The sequence below is a fragment of the Hemitrygon akajei genome, chromosome 15 (assembly GCF_048418815.1).
Source record: "Hemitrygon akajei chromosome 15, sHemAka1.3, whole genome shotgun sequence".
In the NCBI taxonomy this organism is placed as follows: Eukaryota; Metazoa; Chordata; class Chondrichthyes; order Myliobatiformes; family Dasyatidae; genus Hemitrygon; species Hemitrygon akajei.
Genome location: NC_133138.1, coordinates 73,578,228 through 73,599,157, shown reverse-complemented (window position 1 = coordinate 73,599,157; position 20,930 = coordinate 73,578,228). Strand labels below are relative to the sequence as shown.

The 20,930-nt window shown below is 42.3% G+C and overlaps 1 protein-coding gene across 3 annotated transcripts in view; it reads left to right on the top strand.

Annotated features, from left to right (window-relative positions):
• Nucleotides 1-20,930, top strand: part of LOC140739451 (zinc finger matrin-type protein 4-like) — a 173,825-nt gene that overhangs the window by 25,340 nt on the left and 127,555 nt on the right. For 2 of the 3 annotated variants that reach the window (XM_073067760.1, XM_073067758.1), the window contains exon 7: nt 18,579-18,638. In XM_073067760.1, coding sequence (XP_072923861.1) covers nt 18,579-18,638 — 60 coding nt within the window. Of the gene's footprint in view, nt 1-10,624; nt 12,322-18,578; nt 18,639-20,930 lie in introns of those variants that run through there. The other variant, XM_073067761.1, reaches the window with a different exon arrangement.

Here is a 20,930-nt window from a genome sequence, read left to right as displayed (position 1 = left end):
AGGTGTTGTGGATAGTGTGGACGGCTGTCAGAGGTTACAATGGGACATTGATAGGATGCAAAACTGGGCTGAGAGTGGCAGATGGAGTTCAACCCAGATTAGTGTGAAGTGGTTCATTTTGGTAGGTGAAATATGATGGCAGAATATAGTATTAATGGTAAGACTCTTGGCAGTGTGGAGGACCAGAGGGATCTTGGGGTCCAAGTCCACAGGGCGATCAAAGCAGCTGCAGCTGCGTAGGTTGACTCTGTGGTTAAGAAGGTATATGGTGTATTGGCCTTCATTAATTGTGGAATTGAATTTAGGAGCCGAAAGTTAATGTTGCAGCTATATAGGACCCTGGTCAGACCCCACTTGGAGTACTGTGCTCCATTCTGGTTGCCTCGCTACAGGAAGGATGTGGAAACCATAGAAAGGGTGCAGAAGAGATTTACAAGGATGTTGCCTGGATTGGGGAGCATGCCGTATGAAAGCAGGTTGAGTGAACTCGGCCTTTTCTCCTTGGAGTGACGGAGAATGAGAAGTGACCTGATAGTGGTGTATAAGATAGATAGATAGATACTTTATTCATCCCCATGGGGAAAAAATTGATGCACCATCAATAACTCACGCTGAGACTTAGGAAGCGAATTATCGGCTTTTATTGACTGGAAGAATAAACAGCACTACATCCTGGGGAAAATGAGGGAGAGCAGCAGCCCACAGTCGCCTTTATACAGGGGTCTGTGGGAGGAGCCACAGGAGCAGTCAGCAGGGTCTGTGGGAGGAGCCACAGGAGCAGTCAGACAGGTATATCTAGTTCACCACATTCACCCCCCCTTTGTTTAAAAAAAAAAGTCCCCAAGTATATTTACAGGTTAAGTCTATCAGGTGGTCGAATCGTTCGCTGCGATCTACGTAGCTCCGGCTGCAATTGCACAGGTGCCGGAGGTGGTGTTTGCACCGGAGGTGGAGAGTGGGTTGGTTCTGTCCCAACTGGAGGTGTCAGGGATCCCTCGCGTGTGTGCGAGGTCCCCGGAATAGACGCGTACGAGATGCCCGGTACATGAGCGTCGTGAGGAGTCTGGGTGTGGCACGGTGTGTGCGGTGTCAGCTCGGGTACAGGGTTCATAGTTACCGTGGAATGTTCGGGGTAGTGGTCTGCTGCTTCGGCGGACGCCAGGTCGCGGACAGAGACCGTGTCCTCCCGCCCATCAGGCAAGACCACGTAGGCATACTGGGGATTAGCATGCAGGAGGTGAACCCTCTCGACCAGCGGGGAGTTCTTATTACTCCTCGCATGTTTACGTAGCAGCACTGGCCCCGGGGACTTCAGCCAAACTGGTAGGGTGGTCCCAGTGACAGACTTCCTGGGAAAAGAGAATAGGCGTTCGTGAGGGGTGGCATTAGTGGACGTACACAACAGGGAGCGGATAGAGTGGAGTGCCTCAGGGAGGACCTCCTGCCATCGGGAGACCGGCAACACTTTTGACTTAAGGGCTAAAAGTGTGGCCTTCCACACTGTGGCATTCTCCCTCTCCACCTGGCCATTCCCCCGGGGATTATAACTCTAGTAGCAATGCCCCTAGCTAGCAGGAACCGGCGCAACTCCTCACTCATAAAGGAGGACCCTCTATCACTGTGGACATAGCAGGGATATCCGAACAGAGTGAAGAGCTGGCGCAGGGCTTTTATGACCGACGTGGTAGTAGTGTCGGGGCAGGGAACGGCAAAGGGGAATCGCGAGTACTCGTCAACAACTGACCTATAGAACATCTTCAGCATCTCACTACAGACATTGAATGACGCCAACCTTCTAAGGAAGTACAGTCGACTCTGTGCCTTCCTGCACAAGGCATCTGTGTTGGCAGTCCAGTCTAGCTTCTCGTCTAACTGTACTCCCAGATACTTGTAGGTCTTAACCTGCTCCACACATTCTCCATTAATGATCACTGGCTTCATATGAGGCCTAGATCTCCTAAAGTCCACCACCATCTCCTTGGTCTTGGTGATATTGAGACGCAGGTAGTTTGAGTTGCACCATATCACAAAGTCCTGTATCAGTTTCCTATACTCCTCCTCCTGTCCATTCCTGACACACCCCACTATGATGATGATGATGAGAGGCATTGATCATGTGGATAGTCAGAGTATTTTTCCAAGGGCGGAAATGGTTGCCACAAGAGGACACAGGTTTAAGGTGCTGGGGAGAAGGTACAGAAGAGATGTCGGGTAAGTTTTTTACTCAGAGTGGTGAGTGTGTGGAATGGGCTGTCAGTAACGGTGGTGGAGGCGGATACAATAGGGTCTTTTAATAGACTTTTAGATAGGTACGTGGAACTTAGAAAAATAGCCTAGTAATTTCTGAGGTAGGGACATGTTTGGCACAACTTTGAGGGCCAAAGGGCCTGTATTGTGCTGTAGGTTTTCTATGTTTCTATGTAAGATGAAATAAAAACAAATTTTATGTATGAAATCCAAAATAGAAACAGAAATGATGAAACTAGTTAGCAGGTTAGGCGGCGTCTATGAAGGTAAAGTGTGTTAATGTTCCTTCTCAAGTAGGAAATTAGCATTTAAAATGACACAGCAATGGTGATGATGGCATGTGTATGGTGAACAACAAAATGTCTGTGATAAGGTGAAGCCAAGAAAAATAAATGATTAGACAGCATAGATGCTGGCTGAGTAATATGTTGATAATTACAGCTGATGTCAGTAGAGGTATGTGAATGAAAACAGTGGGTAGGGGTGTTGGAACTCAGAGAACAGAGCATGGAAATTGCTAGTAATAGAATACTGAAACACTCAGATGATCATATCGTAAGACGAGAGCAGAATTAGATCATTAGGCACATCATGGCTGATTTATCTTACTTAACCCTATTCTCCTGCATTCTGCTTATAAGGTACCACACGGTAGGCTTATTCAGGAAGTCAGAAGGCATGGGATCCAGGAAAGTTTGGCCAGGTGGATTCAGAATTGGCTTGCCTGCAGAAAGCAGAGGGTCGTGGTGGAGGGAGTACATTCAGATTGGAGCGTTGTGACTAGTGGTGTCCCACAAGGGTCTATTCTGGGACCTCTACTTTTTGTGATTTTTATTAACAACCTGGATGTTGGGGTAGAAGGGTGGTTTGGCAAATTTGCAGACAACACAGAGGTTGGTGGTGTTGTGGATAGTGTTGAGGATTGTTGAAGATTGCAGAGAGACATTGATAGGATGCAGAAGTGGGCTGAGAAGTGGCAGATGGAGTTCAACCCGGAGAAGTGTGAGGTGATATACTTTGGAAGGACAAACTCCAAGGCAGAGTACAAAGTAAATGGCAGGATACTTGGGAGTATGGAAGAGCAGAGGAATCTGGGGGTACATATCCACAGATCCCTGGAAGTTGCCTCACAGGTAGATAGGGTAGTTAAGAAAGCTTATAGAGTGTTAGCGTTCATAAGTCGAGGGATAGAGTTTAAGAGTTGCGGGGTAATGTTGCAGCTCTATAAAACTCTGGTTAGGCCACACTTGGAGTACTGTGTCCAGTTCTGGTCGCCTCACTATAGGAAGGATGTGGAAGCATTGGAAAGGATACAGAGGAGATTTACCAGGATGCTGCCTGGTTTTGAGAGTATGCATTATGATCAGAGTTTAAGGGAACTAGGGCTTTACTGTCTGGAGAGGAGGAGGATGAGAGGAAACATGATAGAGGTATACAAGATATTAAGAGGAATAGATAGAGTGGACAGCCAGCGCCTCTTCCCCAGGGCATCACTGCTCAATACAAGAGGACATGGCTTTAAGGTAAGGGGAGGAAAGTTCAAGGGGGATATTAGAGGAAGGTTTTTTACTCAGAGAATGGTTGGTGCGTGGAATGTACTGCCTGAGTCAGTGGTGGAGGCAGATACACTAGTGAAATTTAAGAGACTACTAGACAGGTATATGGAGGAATTTAAGGTGGAGGGTTATATGGGGGGCCAGGGTTTAAGGGTCGGCACAACACTGGGCCGAATGGCCTGTACTGTGCTATATAGTTCTTTGTTCTTTAACCTTTGATGCCCTTGCTAATCAAGAAGTTATCAAACTCTTCTGTAAATATACCCGATGACTTGGCCTCCACATACATTTTTGGTAATGAATTCCACTGACTCACCACCTTCTGGCTAAAGAAATTCCTCCATATCTCCATTCTAAAGGGATGTCCTTTTATTCTGAAGCTGTGCCATCTGGTCCTAGATCCTCAGACTAATGAAAATATCCTCTCCATGTCTACTCTATGTAGGCCTTTCAATGTTCAGTGTATTCCGTCTGCCTCTTCTTTGCCCATTCTCCTAACCTGCATAACTGCTTTTGCAGACTCACTGCTTCCTCACCACTATCTGCCCCTCCACTTATCTTTATATTGTCCACAAAACATGGCCACTAAGCCATCACTTCTGTCATCCAGATCATTAAATATATATAGTATTAACAGAAGTGGTCCCAACACCAACCCCTGTAGAACACCACAAGTCACTGACAGTCAACCAGAGAAGACCCCCCCCCCCCCCACCGCTCTTTGCCTCCTGCCAGTCAGTTGATCTTCTTTCCATGCAGGTATCTTACCTGTAATACCATGGGCTCTTACCTTGTTTAGCAGACTCATGTATGGCACCTTGTCAAATGACTTCTGAAAATCCAAGTACACAACATCCATTGACTTGTCTTTGTCTATCCTACCTGTTATTTCCTCAAAGAATGCCAACAGATTTGTTAGGCAAGGTTTCCCTTTAGACATCTTGGACATCACCAGCGATGTCTTCACAGAGCAATTGAAATTAATACCCTAATGAGTTTACCTCTGCTCTTGGGACTGAGTGGGGTGGGGCCATGCATGTTCTGGCTGTCAATGAGTTGTTGAATTTCCTGTTTCTTTTCATCCCACATCTGATCCTTGTGTCTTAGGTTTGGACCTTGGACTTCAGATGCCTTAAAGCTGTTTTTACTTAGTAAGGTGAAGATTTCTATCCAGGATGCTTAGCTTTTACAATTAATTGCCTAATAGAAGAGCTATTGTTATCAAAACAGTCCTTTTCTTTCTGGGAGACAAGACAAATGTCCTTATAGTGTTTTTTTTTTAAAAAAGGTGCTCTAGGAACTCTGGGTCAAGCAGCAGATGGGGAGAGAAAAGGAAAGTCAGCAAGTTTGGTTGAGACTCCACCACCTTCATCTCCTCCATGTGCTCATCTCCCTGTCACTTTGCTAGTCTCTGCCTTACCCCTCCCACTCACCTGTTTATACTTGTTTTCTCCGTGCTACAGTCAATTCCACAATGCAGGGTCTTGACCCAAAATGTCAACTATCCCTCTGCATTTCATGGATGCTGCCTTGACACCCTGAGTTCTTTAATTAGTTTGTTTTGACAACATTGTTTGCAGTCTCTTGTGCCTCTGTTACTGAAGTATTTGTCTTTGCTTCTGGTGTCTTGCAGCTACAGTATATTACACATTGGCTTTTAATTCTTCAAACAAAGCTTTAGTTTAATTATCAAACACGAGGAAATCTGCAGATGCTGGAAATTCAAACAACACACACAAAATGCTGGTGGAACGCAGCAGGCCAGGCAGCATCTATAGGAAGAAGCACTGTCGACGTTTCGGGCCGAGACCCTTCGTCAGGACTAACTGAAAGGAAAGGTAGTAAGAGATTTGAAAGTAGGAGGGGGAGGGGGAAATGCGAAATGATAGGAGAAGACCGGAGGGGGTGGGGTGAAGCTGAGAGCTGGAAAGGTGAAATGTGAGTACCTGGGATAATTTCTTCGGCCCTTCAACTTTTCAATCATATTTTGACCCAGACCTGCTATTACAGATATATATCCTTTCTTGGAACGTGTCTCCGCCGCCAACTGACTGCAGTTGGCTTCAGGATTCGTTTTCGAGCTTCTCAATTTGAACCTTCTGAGGAACCCAGGTACTCACATTTCACCTTTCCAGCTCTCAGCTTAACCCCACCCCCTCCGGTCTTCTCCTATCATTTCGCATTTCCCCCTCCCCCTCCTACTTTCAAATCTCTTACTATCTTTCCTTTCAGTTAGTCCTGACGAAGGGTCTCGGCCCGAAACGTCGACAGTGCTTCTTCCTATAGATGCTGCCTGGCCTGCTGTGTTCCACGAGCTTGTTGTGTGTGTTGCTTTAGTTTATTTATGACACTTTGTACTCGGTGCCAAAAGGTACCATATGCTGTTTTAACTGTCTTTTCAATTTTCCCTCTTGTCATGAAGAACTTGTGAATGTCTTATTAATTTAATTCTGTGGTATTTATGAATTATCCTCTTTCAGTGTATTGTTAGCCAAATCCTCTTATCTAATAAAGCTGAGGCAAAGTACTAACTTTAGAATTTTAGATGGGAGTTATCCTTAGAAAAATTTCTTATTGATCTTTAGTTAATCATATCTTTGTTGCCCTTTTCACTTCTGTTCCATTTTATTTTCCTTACTAGGTTTGCTTTTTTTTCCATGATTCACTGCTTTCCTGTTTAATTTTCATTTGTTTTTTTTTTGTATCCAGCTGAACACTCAATTGATTTATGGAGCTGGCACTCTTCATTCCTTTGGTCGTCCAGGGAGTGCGAGTTTTGTATGCCCTTTCCCCCCTCATTTAGATGCCTCTCTGAATTAAAGTGTCTCACCTTTGCAGTATCTTTATTGTTCATGTACTACTTTTTCTGATGGATTTTGTTTCCAAGCCACCTTCTCCAGATTACCTTTTAACTTTATGAAACTGGTTCTCTGAGTTTGTTTATCTTTGAATGCACCTGAACATTTCTACACCGAATGCTGGTTGTGTTCAATTTTTCCAAATCTAACCCCACTAAATATATGCATCATTTAATTTATTATCTTTTACTAGAAAGATCAAGCAAGATCTCTTGTACAAACTTAAGACCATTAGAGCAGAATTAAGCCATTTGGCCCATCAAGTCTGCTCTGCCATTTCTTTGTGGCTTATCTACTTTCCCTCTCAGCCCCAATCTCCTGCCTTCTCCCTGTATCCTTTAATGCCCTGAGGAATCAAGAATCTGTATCAAACTCTGCCTTAAATATAAGCAATTACTTGTCCTCCATTGCTGCTGAATTCCACAGATTCACCACTCTGGCTAAAGACATTCCTCCTTACCTCCATTCTCAAAGGATGCCCTTCTATTCCGAGGCTGTGTCCTCTGGTCTTAGACCAGAGGAAACATCCTCTCCACAGCCACATTATCAAGGCCTTTCACCAATCAATAGGTTTCAATGAGGTCACCCCTCATTCTTCTAAATTCCAGTGAGTACAGGCCCAGAGCCATCAAACACTCATTCATAAGACATGTCTTTCAATCCCGGAATCATTTTCGATAACCTCTTTTGAAGTTTATTCAACGTCAACACATCTTAGATAAGGGGCCCAAAACTGTACACAATACTCCAAGCGAAGCCTCACCCGTGCTTTATAATCCTTCAACATTACATCCTTGCTTTTCTATTCTAGTCTTCTTGAAATGAATGTTAACATCACATTTGCCGCCTTCACCACCCACTCAACCTGCAAATTAACCTTTAGGGAATCCTGCACAGGGACTCCCTTTGCACCTCAGAGTTTTGAAATTTGTCTCTGTTTAGAAAATAGTTAACACTTTCATTTCTATCAAAGTGCATGACCATACAGTTCCCAACCCTGTATTCCATCTGCCACTTCTTCGCCCATTCTCCTAATCTGTCCAAGTCCTTCTGTAGTCTTGACCACAAAGCTATTAATTCTGTCATCCAAGTCATTTATATATTATGTTTAAAGCGATCCCAACACAGACCCATGTGGAACACCACTAGACATTGTCAGCCAACCAGAGAAGGCTCCCTTTATTCCCACTCTTTGCTTCTGCCAATCAGCCTCTGCTTTATCCATGTTATTATCTTTCCTGTAATACCATGGGCTCTGAACTTGTTAAGCAGCCTCATGTGTGGCACCTTGTCAGAGGCCTTCTGAAAATCCAAGTACACATCTGCTTGAATTTCAGCAGATTTGTCAGGCAAGATTTTCCCTCGAGGAAACCATACTGACTACAGCCTATTTTATCATGTGCTTCCAAGTGCCCCAAAACCACATCCTTAACAGTAGATTCCAACAGCTTCCCAACCACTGTCAGACTAACTGGCCTATAATTTCCTTTCTTCTGCCTCTCTCCCTCCTTGAAGAGTGGAGTGACATTTGCAATTTTCCAGTCTTCCTGAACCATGCCAGAATCAATTGATTCTTGAAAGATCACTATTAATTTCTCCACAATCTCTTCGGCCACCTCTTTCAAAACCCTGATGTGTATACTATCTGGTCCAGGTGATTTAACTATCTTCAGACCTTTCAGTTTCCCATGAATCTTCTTATTTATGGCAACTTCACACTTTCTGCCCCAACACTCTCAAACTTCCGGCATACTGCTAGTGTCTTCTACAGTGAAGACTGATGCGGAATAGTTATTCCATTTGTCTGCCATTTCTTTGTCCCCCATTACTACCTCTCCAGCATTGTTTTCCAGTGGTCCGATATCCACTCTTGCCTCTCTTTTACACTTTATGCATCTGAAGAATGTTTTGGTATCATCTGTAATATTGGCTAGTCTATCTTCGTATTCCATTTTTTCTTAATGACTTTTTTTTAGTTGCCTTCTGTTGTTTTTATTTAAACTTCCTATTAATTTTGCTCTATCATATGCTCCCTCTTTGCCCTTTTATGTTGGATTTGACTTCTCTTGTCAGCTGCAGTTGTGTCATCTTGCCTTTAGAATACTACTTTATCTTTGGGATGTATATATCCTGCACCTTCTGAATTGCTTCCAGAAATTCCAGCCATTGCTGCTCTGCTGTCATCCCTGCCGGTGTTCTTTTCCAATCAACTTTAGCCAGTTCCCCTGTCATGCCTCTGTATTTCCCTTTACCCCATTGTAATACTGATACATGTCTTTAGCTTCTCCTTCTCAAATTGCTCAAGGATTTCCTTTGCCTCTCTATTACATTTCCTACCTCCAATCTATATTAAATGATATGTTCCCCTATTGTCACTAATCTATTGCTTGTTGGTTTGATCCTTGCACATTAATTTATTTCTTTTAAGTTGTATTTAACCAGGGTATAACAGTATTTTTTCTGCTTTTTAATGCAGATAGATTTTGACATTACCTTAAGTAAAGCTGCAAGTTTACCAACATCTTTTGAGCATTTTGCCAATATAGTTGAAGTAATTTTATTTAGTTTTCTTCGGATGCAAAATTAACTTTCATTTCACTTTTTGTTGTATAGGGAGTAGTGGAGGTAATGCATATTGCTGTCTAAATATTTTACATGTGGATGCTAATTTATCAATAGGACATAGGAGCAGAATTAGGCCATTCAGCCTATCAAGTCTGCTCTGCCATTTGATCATGATCATGGCTGATTTACTTCCCCCCTCAAACACCATTCTCCTTCCTTGCCCTCAAACTATAATGCCCTTACTAATCAAGAGCCAATCAAGAATTTATTACCTTAATAAAGCTAATATAATCTAGATTAAGGATTAGAATACAAAAACAAGGATGGTAATACTGAGGTTTTATAAGCATTAGTCAGACCACATTTGGAGTATTGTGAGAAGTTTTGGACTCCTTTTCTAAGAAAGGATATGCTGACATTGGAGAGGGGCCAGAGGAGATTCACGAGGAATGAAAGGGTTATCATTTGGAGAGTGTGTGATGACTCTGGGTTTCTACTTGCTGGAGTTTAGAGGAATTGGGGGTGGAAGATATATTGAAAGGTCTGGATAGAATGGATTTAGGGAGGAAAATTCCTATGGTGGGAGAGTCTCAGATTGGAGGGCACAACTTCAGAATAGAGTGACGTCCATTTAGAACAGAGATAAGGAAAAATTTTCTTTAGCCAGAGGGTGGTGAATCTGTGGAATTCTTTGCCGTGGATGGCTGTGGAAGGCCAAGTCATTGGGTATATTTAAGGCAGAGGTTGATAGCTTCTTGACCAAGGTGTCAAAGGTTATGGGGAAAAGGCAGGATAATTAGGTTGAGGGGTAATATATCAGCCATGGTGGAGTGACATAGAAGACTCAGTGGGCCAAATAGCCTAATTCTGCTCCAAGATCTTGTATCTAGGGTGAATGTTGATAGGTTCTTGATTATTAAGGGTATCAAGTTATGGGGAGAAGGCAAGAACATGGGGTTGGGAGGGATAATAAATCAACCATCGTGGAATGGAGGAGCAGATTTAATGGTTCAAGTAGCCGAGTTCTGCTCCTATGTCTTATGGTCTTGTAGATTGAAGAGATTTTTATTAACTTCTAATATTCACATATTTATATATCTCTATACAAGTATATTTAAATGAATGTAATAAGAATATTTAAAACTTCATAAGCGCGCTATAATATGGATAAAAACTGTTCTGTTGTTTTGTATGCATTCCATTATGCAATAACAAGATAAGTTCCCAAAATACGTAATTTGGTCTTTTCTAACAAGACCACAGTATTTGTATTTAGACGCGCGCAGTGTTTTGTCAAGAGCTTAGATTAGTCTATTGCCTCAAAGGAAATGTGTGATAATACTTTGCAAGAATGATCAAAAAGCTATTTTTCTCTGTTTACTTTTTGCTTTCTTTTAGCTTGAAACCTAATGAATTTACTGCTGCAGAAGATAATGAAGAAGGCCTTGAGTTATTTAAAGAAGATGTCATCTAATAGTGTTGGCATGCTCATTTCTGGGTCAGTGGATGTTACTCAGAATGGAGGCCAGTTTGCCTATGTTCATGTTTGGATCTGCATAATTTTAAGCAAGACATTTTTATTGAAACAGTCAATAATTCTGAGCTCTAGAATGCAATGTATTTTGTTCTCAGATTTTGTTCATTAAAGTGACTGAAGGTTTCAGACTAAGAGAACTAGGTTTAGAATAGTAAGTGGTGCTGTGGTCATGCTTTATTGGCTTGGTCTCTTAATAACTGAGAAACTTGTACCCCTACCTCTTGCACAGTTTTGTTTCTTAAATCTCACCCGTTAAGTTGGTGAGTTCTCTAGGGAATGATATGTGAACTAGCGCTATAGAAGTGCTGTTGCAGATGATTGCAACGTAACTAATTTGGTTGCCCTTGAATTGCAGCCTAGGTGAGATGACAATCTCTGACTTGTAATTATAAATTATTACAAATATGCTCAACAATGGAATGCAGTTTTGTCACTACCATAATTAATGAACGTATTCTGACAGTTTTGTCCTGGGTGTCTCTTAACACGCATTTCTCTGATCCTTGAATATTTGAGGAGCCATTTGATGGCAGTTGAAATGCAGATTCTTCTATTGCACGTTACTGAGCCCACAAACCAATTTGGAAATTGCTGATGTAGATGCTGTGCATATGATTGCAACATAAATTCTACTCTGGAAATATCTGATTGTGTCCATATCTGTCTCATTGCTGTGTTTGATTTCTGAATGGCCACTCTGGTCTGGGTATGACTGATCAATATATCATATAGAACTAATTATTGTAAATAATATTAATGTGATCTTTTCAAACTGATGAAACAACACGTGAAAATGCATTCATTAATAACTATTTACATTTACACAAATAGATCAGTGAAGGATCTTGTAAAAAAACAGCATTCATGATTTAATGTTACATTTAACAAAAATAGTTTTAATGTTTTAATCGTCTTATTGATTTGAGTTTGTACTTTAAATTTGGCAATTTAGTTGTAGAGAAAACCAAGGCTGCAGTTCAAAACTTTCTTTTACCCTGTTTGTCAATAAATTTTGTCCACTTTGTAGCACCTGCAAGGCTACCCTGAACTCAGAAATCCTTCTAATTGAAACATGTCTCAAAATTAAATATTCATACATTTCCAGACTTGAACATTTTTTCCAGAGTGCATGACCTTTATTGGGGAAATGTGGAGAAGACTAGAAGTTAATACAGGTGTACTGAATGTTAAATGTTTAGAATGGCATAAAATGTTTGTCTTCTGATGCTATATTTTATTGTGTATGCATTTGCTTTTTTAAAAAAATGAATTTGGCTGAAACTGGGCAGAAGAAGAGAAGCTGCTTTAATTGTCATTGTAATTGAAAACAACTGAATTGTGTAGAGATCTCGTGCAAGGACGGAACCGGGAACTCAGTTTATTCTATTGTATCTCTGTAATTTGAGCTTTTTAAACACTTAGTCTTGCATTTTTTTTTCTTTGCTTCATCTCTATAATTAGTTGGACCTCAAGAGATTTGTTGAAAAATCTGTGACCCTTGACAATTTTGTATCTTTACTCTTCTCATATATAATAAATGTCAAATTTCACTTTCAAAGTCTTGGTCTTTTTTTTTTACCCTGAATATCTGTTCTTCTGTTTGAAATCTTTAACCATCAGCAATGCTCTAACTTTTCTGTATTCTACATATGAAAAAGCCTTTTATAATATATTTTTTAAATTACCATTACTTCAAAGTTAAGTTACCCCTGAGGGTGTGCAAGCTGCAAATTGCTTGACATAATTTTTGTAATCCATTATAAGATGTACCATATCATGGATACAAAATCTTCAATCATAGCACTTATAGAAACATAGAAAACCTACAGCACAATACAGGCCCTTCGGCCCACAAAGTTGTGCCGAACATGTCCCTACCTTAAAATTACCAGACTTACCCATAGCCCTCTATTTTTCTAAGCTCCATGTACCTATCTAAAAGTCTCTTAAAAGACCCTATCGTATCCGCCTCCACCACCGTTGCCGGCAGCCATTCCACACACTCACCACTCTGAGTAAAAAAAAACTTACCCCTGACATCTCCTCTGTACCTACTCCCCAGCACCTTAAACCTGTGTCCTCTTGTGGCAACCATTTCAGCCCTGGGGAAAAAGCCTCTGGCTATCCACACGATCAATGCCTCACTTGCTATTCATTGTTAGCAGTGTTGCATCTGAGTTAAAGTTGAGGGTTGAATTTCTATTCCAGGGTTTATGTATGAATTTAGTAGTATGCAATAGTGTCAGCTGGCATCTTCAATAATCTAACCATTAAAGTCAAGGCCCCATTGGATGGATGTAACTGATCCAACAGATCTGTTTTTCAAAGAATGACAAGAGCTCTTCCCAATATCATGCAAAATTTAGTCCAGAAGCATTATCACTGAAATAGTTATGTAGTTATTGTGGTATTTTCTACTAATTATTTGATGCATTTCTATCATTGCACTTAAAAATGAATTGCTAGACGTAAAGTACTTTGGAAATCCTGAAATAAAAGGCACTTCAGAGAACCGTCAGGATAATCCATTTTTTGGTGACATTGTCAAGTTACAATGCTAGAGCCTAAGAAATCTTCATAATAAATCAAAGTCACAGCTTCAACAGCTATTAACATTCTTTTCAACAACTGATCAATTTTAACTAGAGAACTTCCAAACAGCTTCAGCAATCCAGTTCTGAGGTATTGCAATTAAATTGTTGTATGATGGGAAGCTGTGCTTTGACTCAGTCTGGGAACTCCATGAGGGGAGAGGATATAAGAAGTGGGAGAGGTGGGTCTAGGACTGGGGAGATTGATAGATAGATAGATACTTTATTCATCCCCATGGGGAAATTCAACTTTTTTTCCAATGTCCCATACACTTGTTGTAGCAAAACTAATTACATACAATACTTAACTCAGTAAAAAAATAATGATATGCATCTAAATCACCATCTCAAAAAGCATTAATAATAGCTTTTAAAAAGTTCTTAAGTCCTGGCGGTAGAATTGTAAAGCCTAATGGCATTGGGGAGTATTGACCTCTTCATCCTGTCTGAGGAGCATTGCATCGATAGTAACCTGTCACTGAAACTGCTTCTCTGTCTCTGGATGGTGCTATGTAGAGGATGTTCAGAGTTATCCATAATTGACCGTAGCCTACTCAGCACCCTTCGCTCAGCTACCGATGTTAAACTCTCCAGTACTTTGCCCACGACAGAGCCCGCCTTCCTTACCAGCTTATTAAGACGTGAGGCATCCCTCTTCTTAATGCTTCCTCCCCAACACGCCACCACAAAGAAGAGGGCGCTCTCCACAACTGACCTATAGAACATCTTCAGCATCTCACTACAGACATTGAATGACGCCAACCTTCTTAGGAAGTACATTCGACTCTGTGCCTTCCTGCACAAGGCATCTTTGTTGGCAGTCCAGTCAAGCTTCTCGTCTAACTGTACTCCCAGATACTTGTAGGTCTTAACCTGCTCCACACATTCTCCATTAATGATCACTGGCTCCATATGAGGCCTAGATCTCCTAAAGTCCACCACCATCTCCTTGGTCTTGGTGATATTGAGATATTGTATCCACCATTATCTGATGGTAGGCAAATTGCAATGGGTTGAAGTTGTCTGGGATGTTGGAGTTGATGTGAGCCATGATCAGGCTCTGTAAGCACTTCATGATGATGAATATCACAATAGCAGGCTGTAGTCATTAAGGTACGCTATTTATTAGCACTTTGGTGATAGTGGTTTTAAAGCAGATGGAAACCTCAGAAATGAGTAGGGACAGATTAAAAAGCTGATCTGCGCAGTATGTGAGGTCAGTCTGGAACTCCATCCATTTGGAGGAAGGGCCTGTTTCTGTGCTGTATTAATCTAGGATTGTCAGTGTACATTGAGACTACACTACAAAGTGAGTTGTGGTTGAAAGTTGAGTCAGCAAATCGGGCATTACCGCTGGTGGATAACGTACAGTTGAAGACATACACCTTAGCCAAATACATTTAAACTCAGTTTTTCACAATTCCAGACATTTAATCCTAGAAAACATTCCCTGTCTTAGGTCAGTTAGGTTCACAACTTTATTTTAAGAATGTAAAATGTCAGTAGACATAGTAGAGAGAATGATTTATTTCAGCTTTTATTTCTTTCATCACATTCTCAGTGGGTTAGAAGTTTACATACACATTGTTAGTATTTGGTAGCATTGCCTTTAAATTGTTTAACTTGGGTCAAACGTTTTGGGTAGCCTTCCACAAGCTTCCCACAATAAGTTGCTGGAATTTTGTTCCATTCCTCCAGACAGAACTGGTGTAACTGAGTCAGGTTTGTAGGCCTCCTTGCTCGCACACACTTTTTCAGTTCTGCCCACAAATTTTTTATTGGATTGAGGTTAGGGCTTTGTGATGGTCACTCCAATACCTTGACTTTGTTGTCCTTAAGCAATTTTGCCACAACTTTGGAGGTATGCTTGGGGTCATTGTCCATTTGGAAGACCCATTCGCAACCAAGCTTAACTTTCTAGCTGATGTCTTGATGTTGCTTCAATATATCCACATAATTTTCCTTCCACATGATGCTGTCACCCCCATGTTTCACGGTTGGGATGGTGTTCTGCAGCTTGCAAGCCTCACCCTTTTTCCTCCAAACATAACGATGGTCATTATGGTCAAACAGTTCAATTTTTGTTTCATCAAACCAGAGGACATTTCTCTTAAAAGTAAGATCTTTGTCCCCATGAGAACTTGCAATCTAGTCTGTTTTTTTTATGGCGGTTTTGGAGTAGCGGCTTCTTCTTTGCTGAGCAGCCTTTCAGGTTATGTCAATATAGGACTTATTTTACTGTGGATATAGATACTTGTCTACCTGTTTCCTCCAGCATCTTCACAAGGTCCTTTGCTGTTGTTCTGGGATTGACTTGCATTTTTCGCACCAAAGTACATTCATTTCTAGGAGACAGAATACATCTCCTTCCTGAGCGGTATGACGGCTGCATGGTCCCATGATGTTTATACTTGTGTACTTTTGTTTGTGCAGATGAATGTGATACCTTCAGGCATTTGTAAATTGTTCCCAAGGATGAACCAGACTTGTGGAGGTTCACATTTTTTTTTCTGAGGCCTTGGCTGATTTCTTTTGAATTTGTTTGTTAACTTCTGACCCACTGGAATTGTGATATGGTCAATTAAAAGTGAAATAATCTGTCTGTAAACAATTGTTGGAAAAATTACTCATGTCATGCACAAAGTAGATGTCCTTAATGTCTTGCCAAATCTATAGTTTGCTAATATGAAATCTGTGGAGTGGTTAAACAATGAGTTTTAATGACTTCAAACTAAGTGTATGTAAACTTCTGACTTCAACTGTAAGTATGGATCAATTAAAATGAGCACCAGTCTTCAGGAAATAAGTACAGCAGTTGGGACTTATTGGGAATGTATTCATGACCCACTATTTGGCAAGCCACCACAGCAGCCTAATGGAGTGAATATTCTTAAGAGTAGCACCACATGCTTAGATCTGTCCAGGTCAATGACCACAGAATCACGAGGTATTAAAGAATCCAGCAGGGTGCCGAACTGGTAGCTATAAAAATGGTGTGTGTGTAAAGGCCCAGCTATTGGACAGTATTGGATAGTTTGGTGAGATAGGGCCACCAGTGTAAATGGTGGTTACTGACTGTTGGGGATGCCAGAGGAATGCGTGTATGCTTGTTTGTGATTGTGTTTGAATGTTTTAAGAATAATTTTGAAAATATAGGTTAACAGAGTTTATATGAAAGGGAGTACAAAAGCCATCATGAGTTCAGTGGCAAAGAAGTGGGAAATCGTAGAGTATATGTTTTAGTTTTATTTCCACTTCCCAAAATATGGAAATTAGTGTGGATATATTTGAGAGAGAAATAATACCCAGACCTGCATGCCAGGATGGCACCTATTGAGGTCAGACAAAAGCAGGCCCAGAAACCTGAGAGCCCCAGCCAGCCCTTAACACTGATCACAAACGTTCACAAAACCTTCAGAGTCAAGATGTAGAGAAAGAGTTTACAAAAGCCAATTTGGTAAGATTATATGGAGATGTGAAGGACCATTGCAACCAGCTAAAGTGTTGAGGGATTGCGCAAACAGGAATCAGAGCCAGAGGGAGAGAGGACAGTCCTCCCGCAGCCAGCTGACCAAGTCACGGTAAGGGAGCTTCCTTTAAAGGCACAGTTCACTCCCAGGTGGGTAGGTTGTGTTCCTGACAAATGACATTTGTGTCTGTGTGCAGACCTGGAGAAGCAGCCGTTGGAAACTGGTGGTTATTCATCATATCCAACAATGACAGGGGACCTGTGTGGGAGAGTCTTAAACTGGAAAAGCATTGCACTGGGGCAGTTCCACTTTTTCAACCTCAGAAGTCCTTGTCTATTGGTCGTCACAAACTGGGGTCTGCCTTAGTTGCAGTGAATAGCCATGACTTGACAGACAGACATACTTTATTGATCCCGAGGGAAATTGGGTTTTGTTACAGTTGCACCAACCAAGAATAGTGTAGAAATATAGCAATATAAAACCATAAATAATTAAATAATAATAGGTAAACTATGCCAAGTGGAAATAAGTCCAGGACCAGCCTATTGGCTCAGGGTGTCTGACCCTCTGAGGGAGGAGTTGTAAAGTTTGATGGCCACAGGCAGGAATGACTTCCTATGACACTCAGTGTTGCATCTCGGTGGAATGAGTCTCTGGCTGAACGTATTCCTGTGCCTAACCAGTACATTATGGAGTAGATGGGAGACATTGTCCAAGATGGCATGCAACTTGGACAGCATCCTCTTTTCAGACACCACCGTCAGAGAGTCCAGTTCCACCCCCACAACATCACTGGCCTTACGGATGAGTTTGTTGATTCTGTTGGTGTCTGCTACCCTCAGCCTGCTGCCCCAGCACACAACAGCAAACATGATAGCACTGGCCACCACAGCCTCGTAGAACATCCTCAGCATCGTCCGGCAGATGTTAAAGGACCTCAGTTTCCTCGGACTTCTGTCTGCCTCATCATGCCCTTCGCTTCCTACAAAGCATTGCAAAATTACCTTGGATCTCACTGTTGATCTCAAACCCCCCCCCTCTCCCCCCCCCCCCCCCCAAAGTCTGCTGGAGCTGACTTAACATGCTAGGACAGTCATGTCCCTATCTCACCAGGGTATGAGACCCGTAGGCTATCCTCATCTGGTTTAGCCTACCTGTTGAAGTGGTGTACTGGGGTGTGCCCACTGTAACATGCAAACAGCTGCTTGGGACCACAGGTGAGAGCTGAGTGTCCGGTGGGCCCAAAGGTGAGTGAGCTGTCCCAGAATAGACACAACTAACCCTTCGCCCAGTGAAAATACTGGACTCAGGTTAAACAGTTGGAATCCTGGTTAACCCCTTCCATACCGGATGCAGCGATTCAGGTTTACTATACACCATCAGCATAGATCTGTAAAGTCTCTCAAAAGCGGAGGTGGAGGAGTATGCCTCATGCCTTCTTGGTTCACAAATAGATCAGTGCTGTCCCAATTCTGCTCACCAGATCTGGCAGTTAAGAGTGAGCAGAGTGTACAGCAATGGGCTCAGCACACAGCCCTGGGGAGTACCATGTTGAAGATGATGGTGAGGGAGGAGTGGTTGTGCATTCTAACTATATGATGTCTGTTGATTAGGAGGTCCAACACCGTGTTGCACAGTGGTGTATCTAGACCGAAGAGCAGGAGATTTTTAATCAAGGTCTTTGGAACAATAGTTCTCTGCCAAACTGAAATCTAGAAACAGCATTCTGACATGCAAATGTCCTTGTTTTCTAGGTGTGGCAGGGCCAAGTACATGATAAATGCTGTGGCATCCGTCATAGAGTGGTTCTGGCGGTAAGCATATTGGTGAGTGTCCAGTTTGGCAGGTATAGAGTTTTTGATATGTGCCATTACCAGCAAATCAAAGCATTTAATGATTGGTATCAGTAGTCGTTTATTTCTGGTGCAGACTTCTTTGGTACAGGAATGATGATGGCTAATTTGAAGCACGTGGAACGGAGATGTTTGTGAAGACACTCCCTGAGTATTAAACCTGTGATGTTGTCTTGCCTGGCTGCCTTGTGGGAGATTGATTCTCTGCAGAGTCCTTCTCACATCTGCTGCTGCTACAGACAGTAGCTGCTCGCCTGGGAGGGGTATAACTTTTCTGGCTGGCATTGTGTTGCATGCCTCATAGCATACATGAAAGTTGCTTAGTGCGTTATGGAGAGAGCCATCAATGGTGCAGTCGACGCAGTTTTTCTTTGCATAGTCAGTAATGCCCTTGAAGCCCAGACACATACGCCAGGGATCATTATCGGACAGGTGTTCCTGAATGTTTTGTGTATAGTTTTGCCCTCTTGATGCCTAAGGTGAGGTTTCTCTTGGCTGCCTTGAGAGCTGTACTGTGTCCAGACTTGAAGGCAATGCGCTGGGCTTTTAGTAGGGAGTGTATCTCTGTATTCAGCCAGGGCTTCTGACTGTTCTTGAGCTGTCAACGTCATCTACACATTTAGTGATGTAGCTGGTGACTGATAAGACATATTCCTCAAGGTCTGTGTCTTCTCAGATTGTGGCAGCCTCTTTGAACTTCTGCCTGTTAGTCTATTCCAGGGGTGTCAAACTCATTTTAGGTCACGGGCCGGATTGAGCAAAATGCAGCTTCATGCGGGCCGGATCAGTCGGACGCGTGCGAACGCAACTTTCGTTGCCTCCGTTTTTTCAGCCTGCTCTCATGTGTCTCAGTCTCTGCTATAACTACAAAGTGTTTCACTTTACAAATTCCGTTTTTTATGAAGAAGACTGCCGAGCAAGACTGCCGAATAAACACTAAAAACCCTGAAAACCTGGTACCTGAATAAACTCAGCATTAGCCATATCATACGCCATAGGCGCTTCGATTACTGGGGCCAGCTTTAATAGTAATTAGATATTATCTTGCGGGCCAAAGATAATTCCACCGCGGGCCGAATTCGGCCCGCGGGCCTTGAGTTTGACATATATGGTCTATTCAAAAGGTTCATGAAGCATAGGGATTGCCTCATTAGGCCATACAGTGATGATCCTCTGAATAGTTTCTCCACTTTCAGCAACAGTTGGTATGCTGGGATGAATGTTATGGAGATATGGTCAGAGATGAGTGGAAGCGGACCTACAAAAGAAAGGAATAGGAATGTGAATGCAGAAGACACAGAGAACACATCAGCAAGTTGTGTATAAAGTGTTAGGTATAGCAGTAACGGTACTTTGTAATAGAGGCTGGTTCTTGGAGAGTAGATGATTATAGATCAGAATAGAAAAATATTTGGAAAATAGATGGGAAAGGATCTGAGTTATGGCAGAGACATCAAATCCCACAAACTAGAAGGCAAGACAGGGAAAAAAATGCACAGAGCATTTGAAGGAGTCACTCCAGACTGGAAGTGAACACAAATGAGTTGGGCTCTTTCAGTGGCTGGGCCAGCAAACAAAAAAAGTACTCAGGAGGGGAATCTATTGGGGTGAAGTCCTTGCAGCCATTCAGAGACCACCCTTCCTGTAGATCAATCAAAGATCATTTAATCTTCTGTCATGGCATGGAATGTGAACTGTTGCCTATGACCCTGAAACAAAGCTACCATGTTGGTGCCCCCTGCCCACAGAGTAACTACTGACACTCATGTTTTAGGTTCAGTTATCAGATATTCAATGAGTACAAACAAGAGAAAGTCTGCAGATGCGGGAAATACAAAGCAACACATACAAAATGCTGGAGGACCTCCAAGTCAGGCAGCAACAAGTGAAATGAATAAGCAGTTGACCTTTTGTGCTGAGACCCTTCCTCAAGACTGGAACGGTAGGGGGAAGATGCCAGAATAAAAGGATGGGGGAGGGGTAGGAAGATGGCTAGAAGGTGAAAGGTGAAGCCAGGTGGGTGGGAAAGGTAAAGGGCTGGAGAAGAGGAATCTGATAGGAGAGGAGAGTAGACCACAGTAGAAGGGGAAGGAGAGGGGACCCAGGCGGAGGTGAGAAGAGGTAAGAGGCCAAAGTGCAGAAGAGGGGAAGAGGGAAAGATTTTGGTACTGGAAGAAAAAAATCAACATTCGTGCCATCAGGCTGGAGGTTACCCAACTGGAATACAAGTTGTTTCTCCACCCTGAGGGTGGT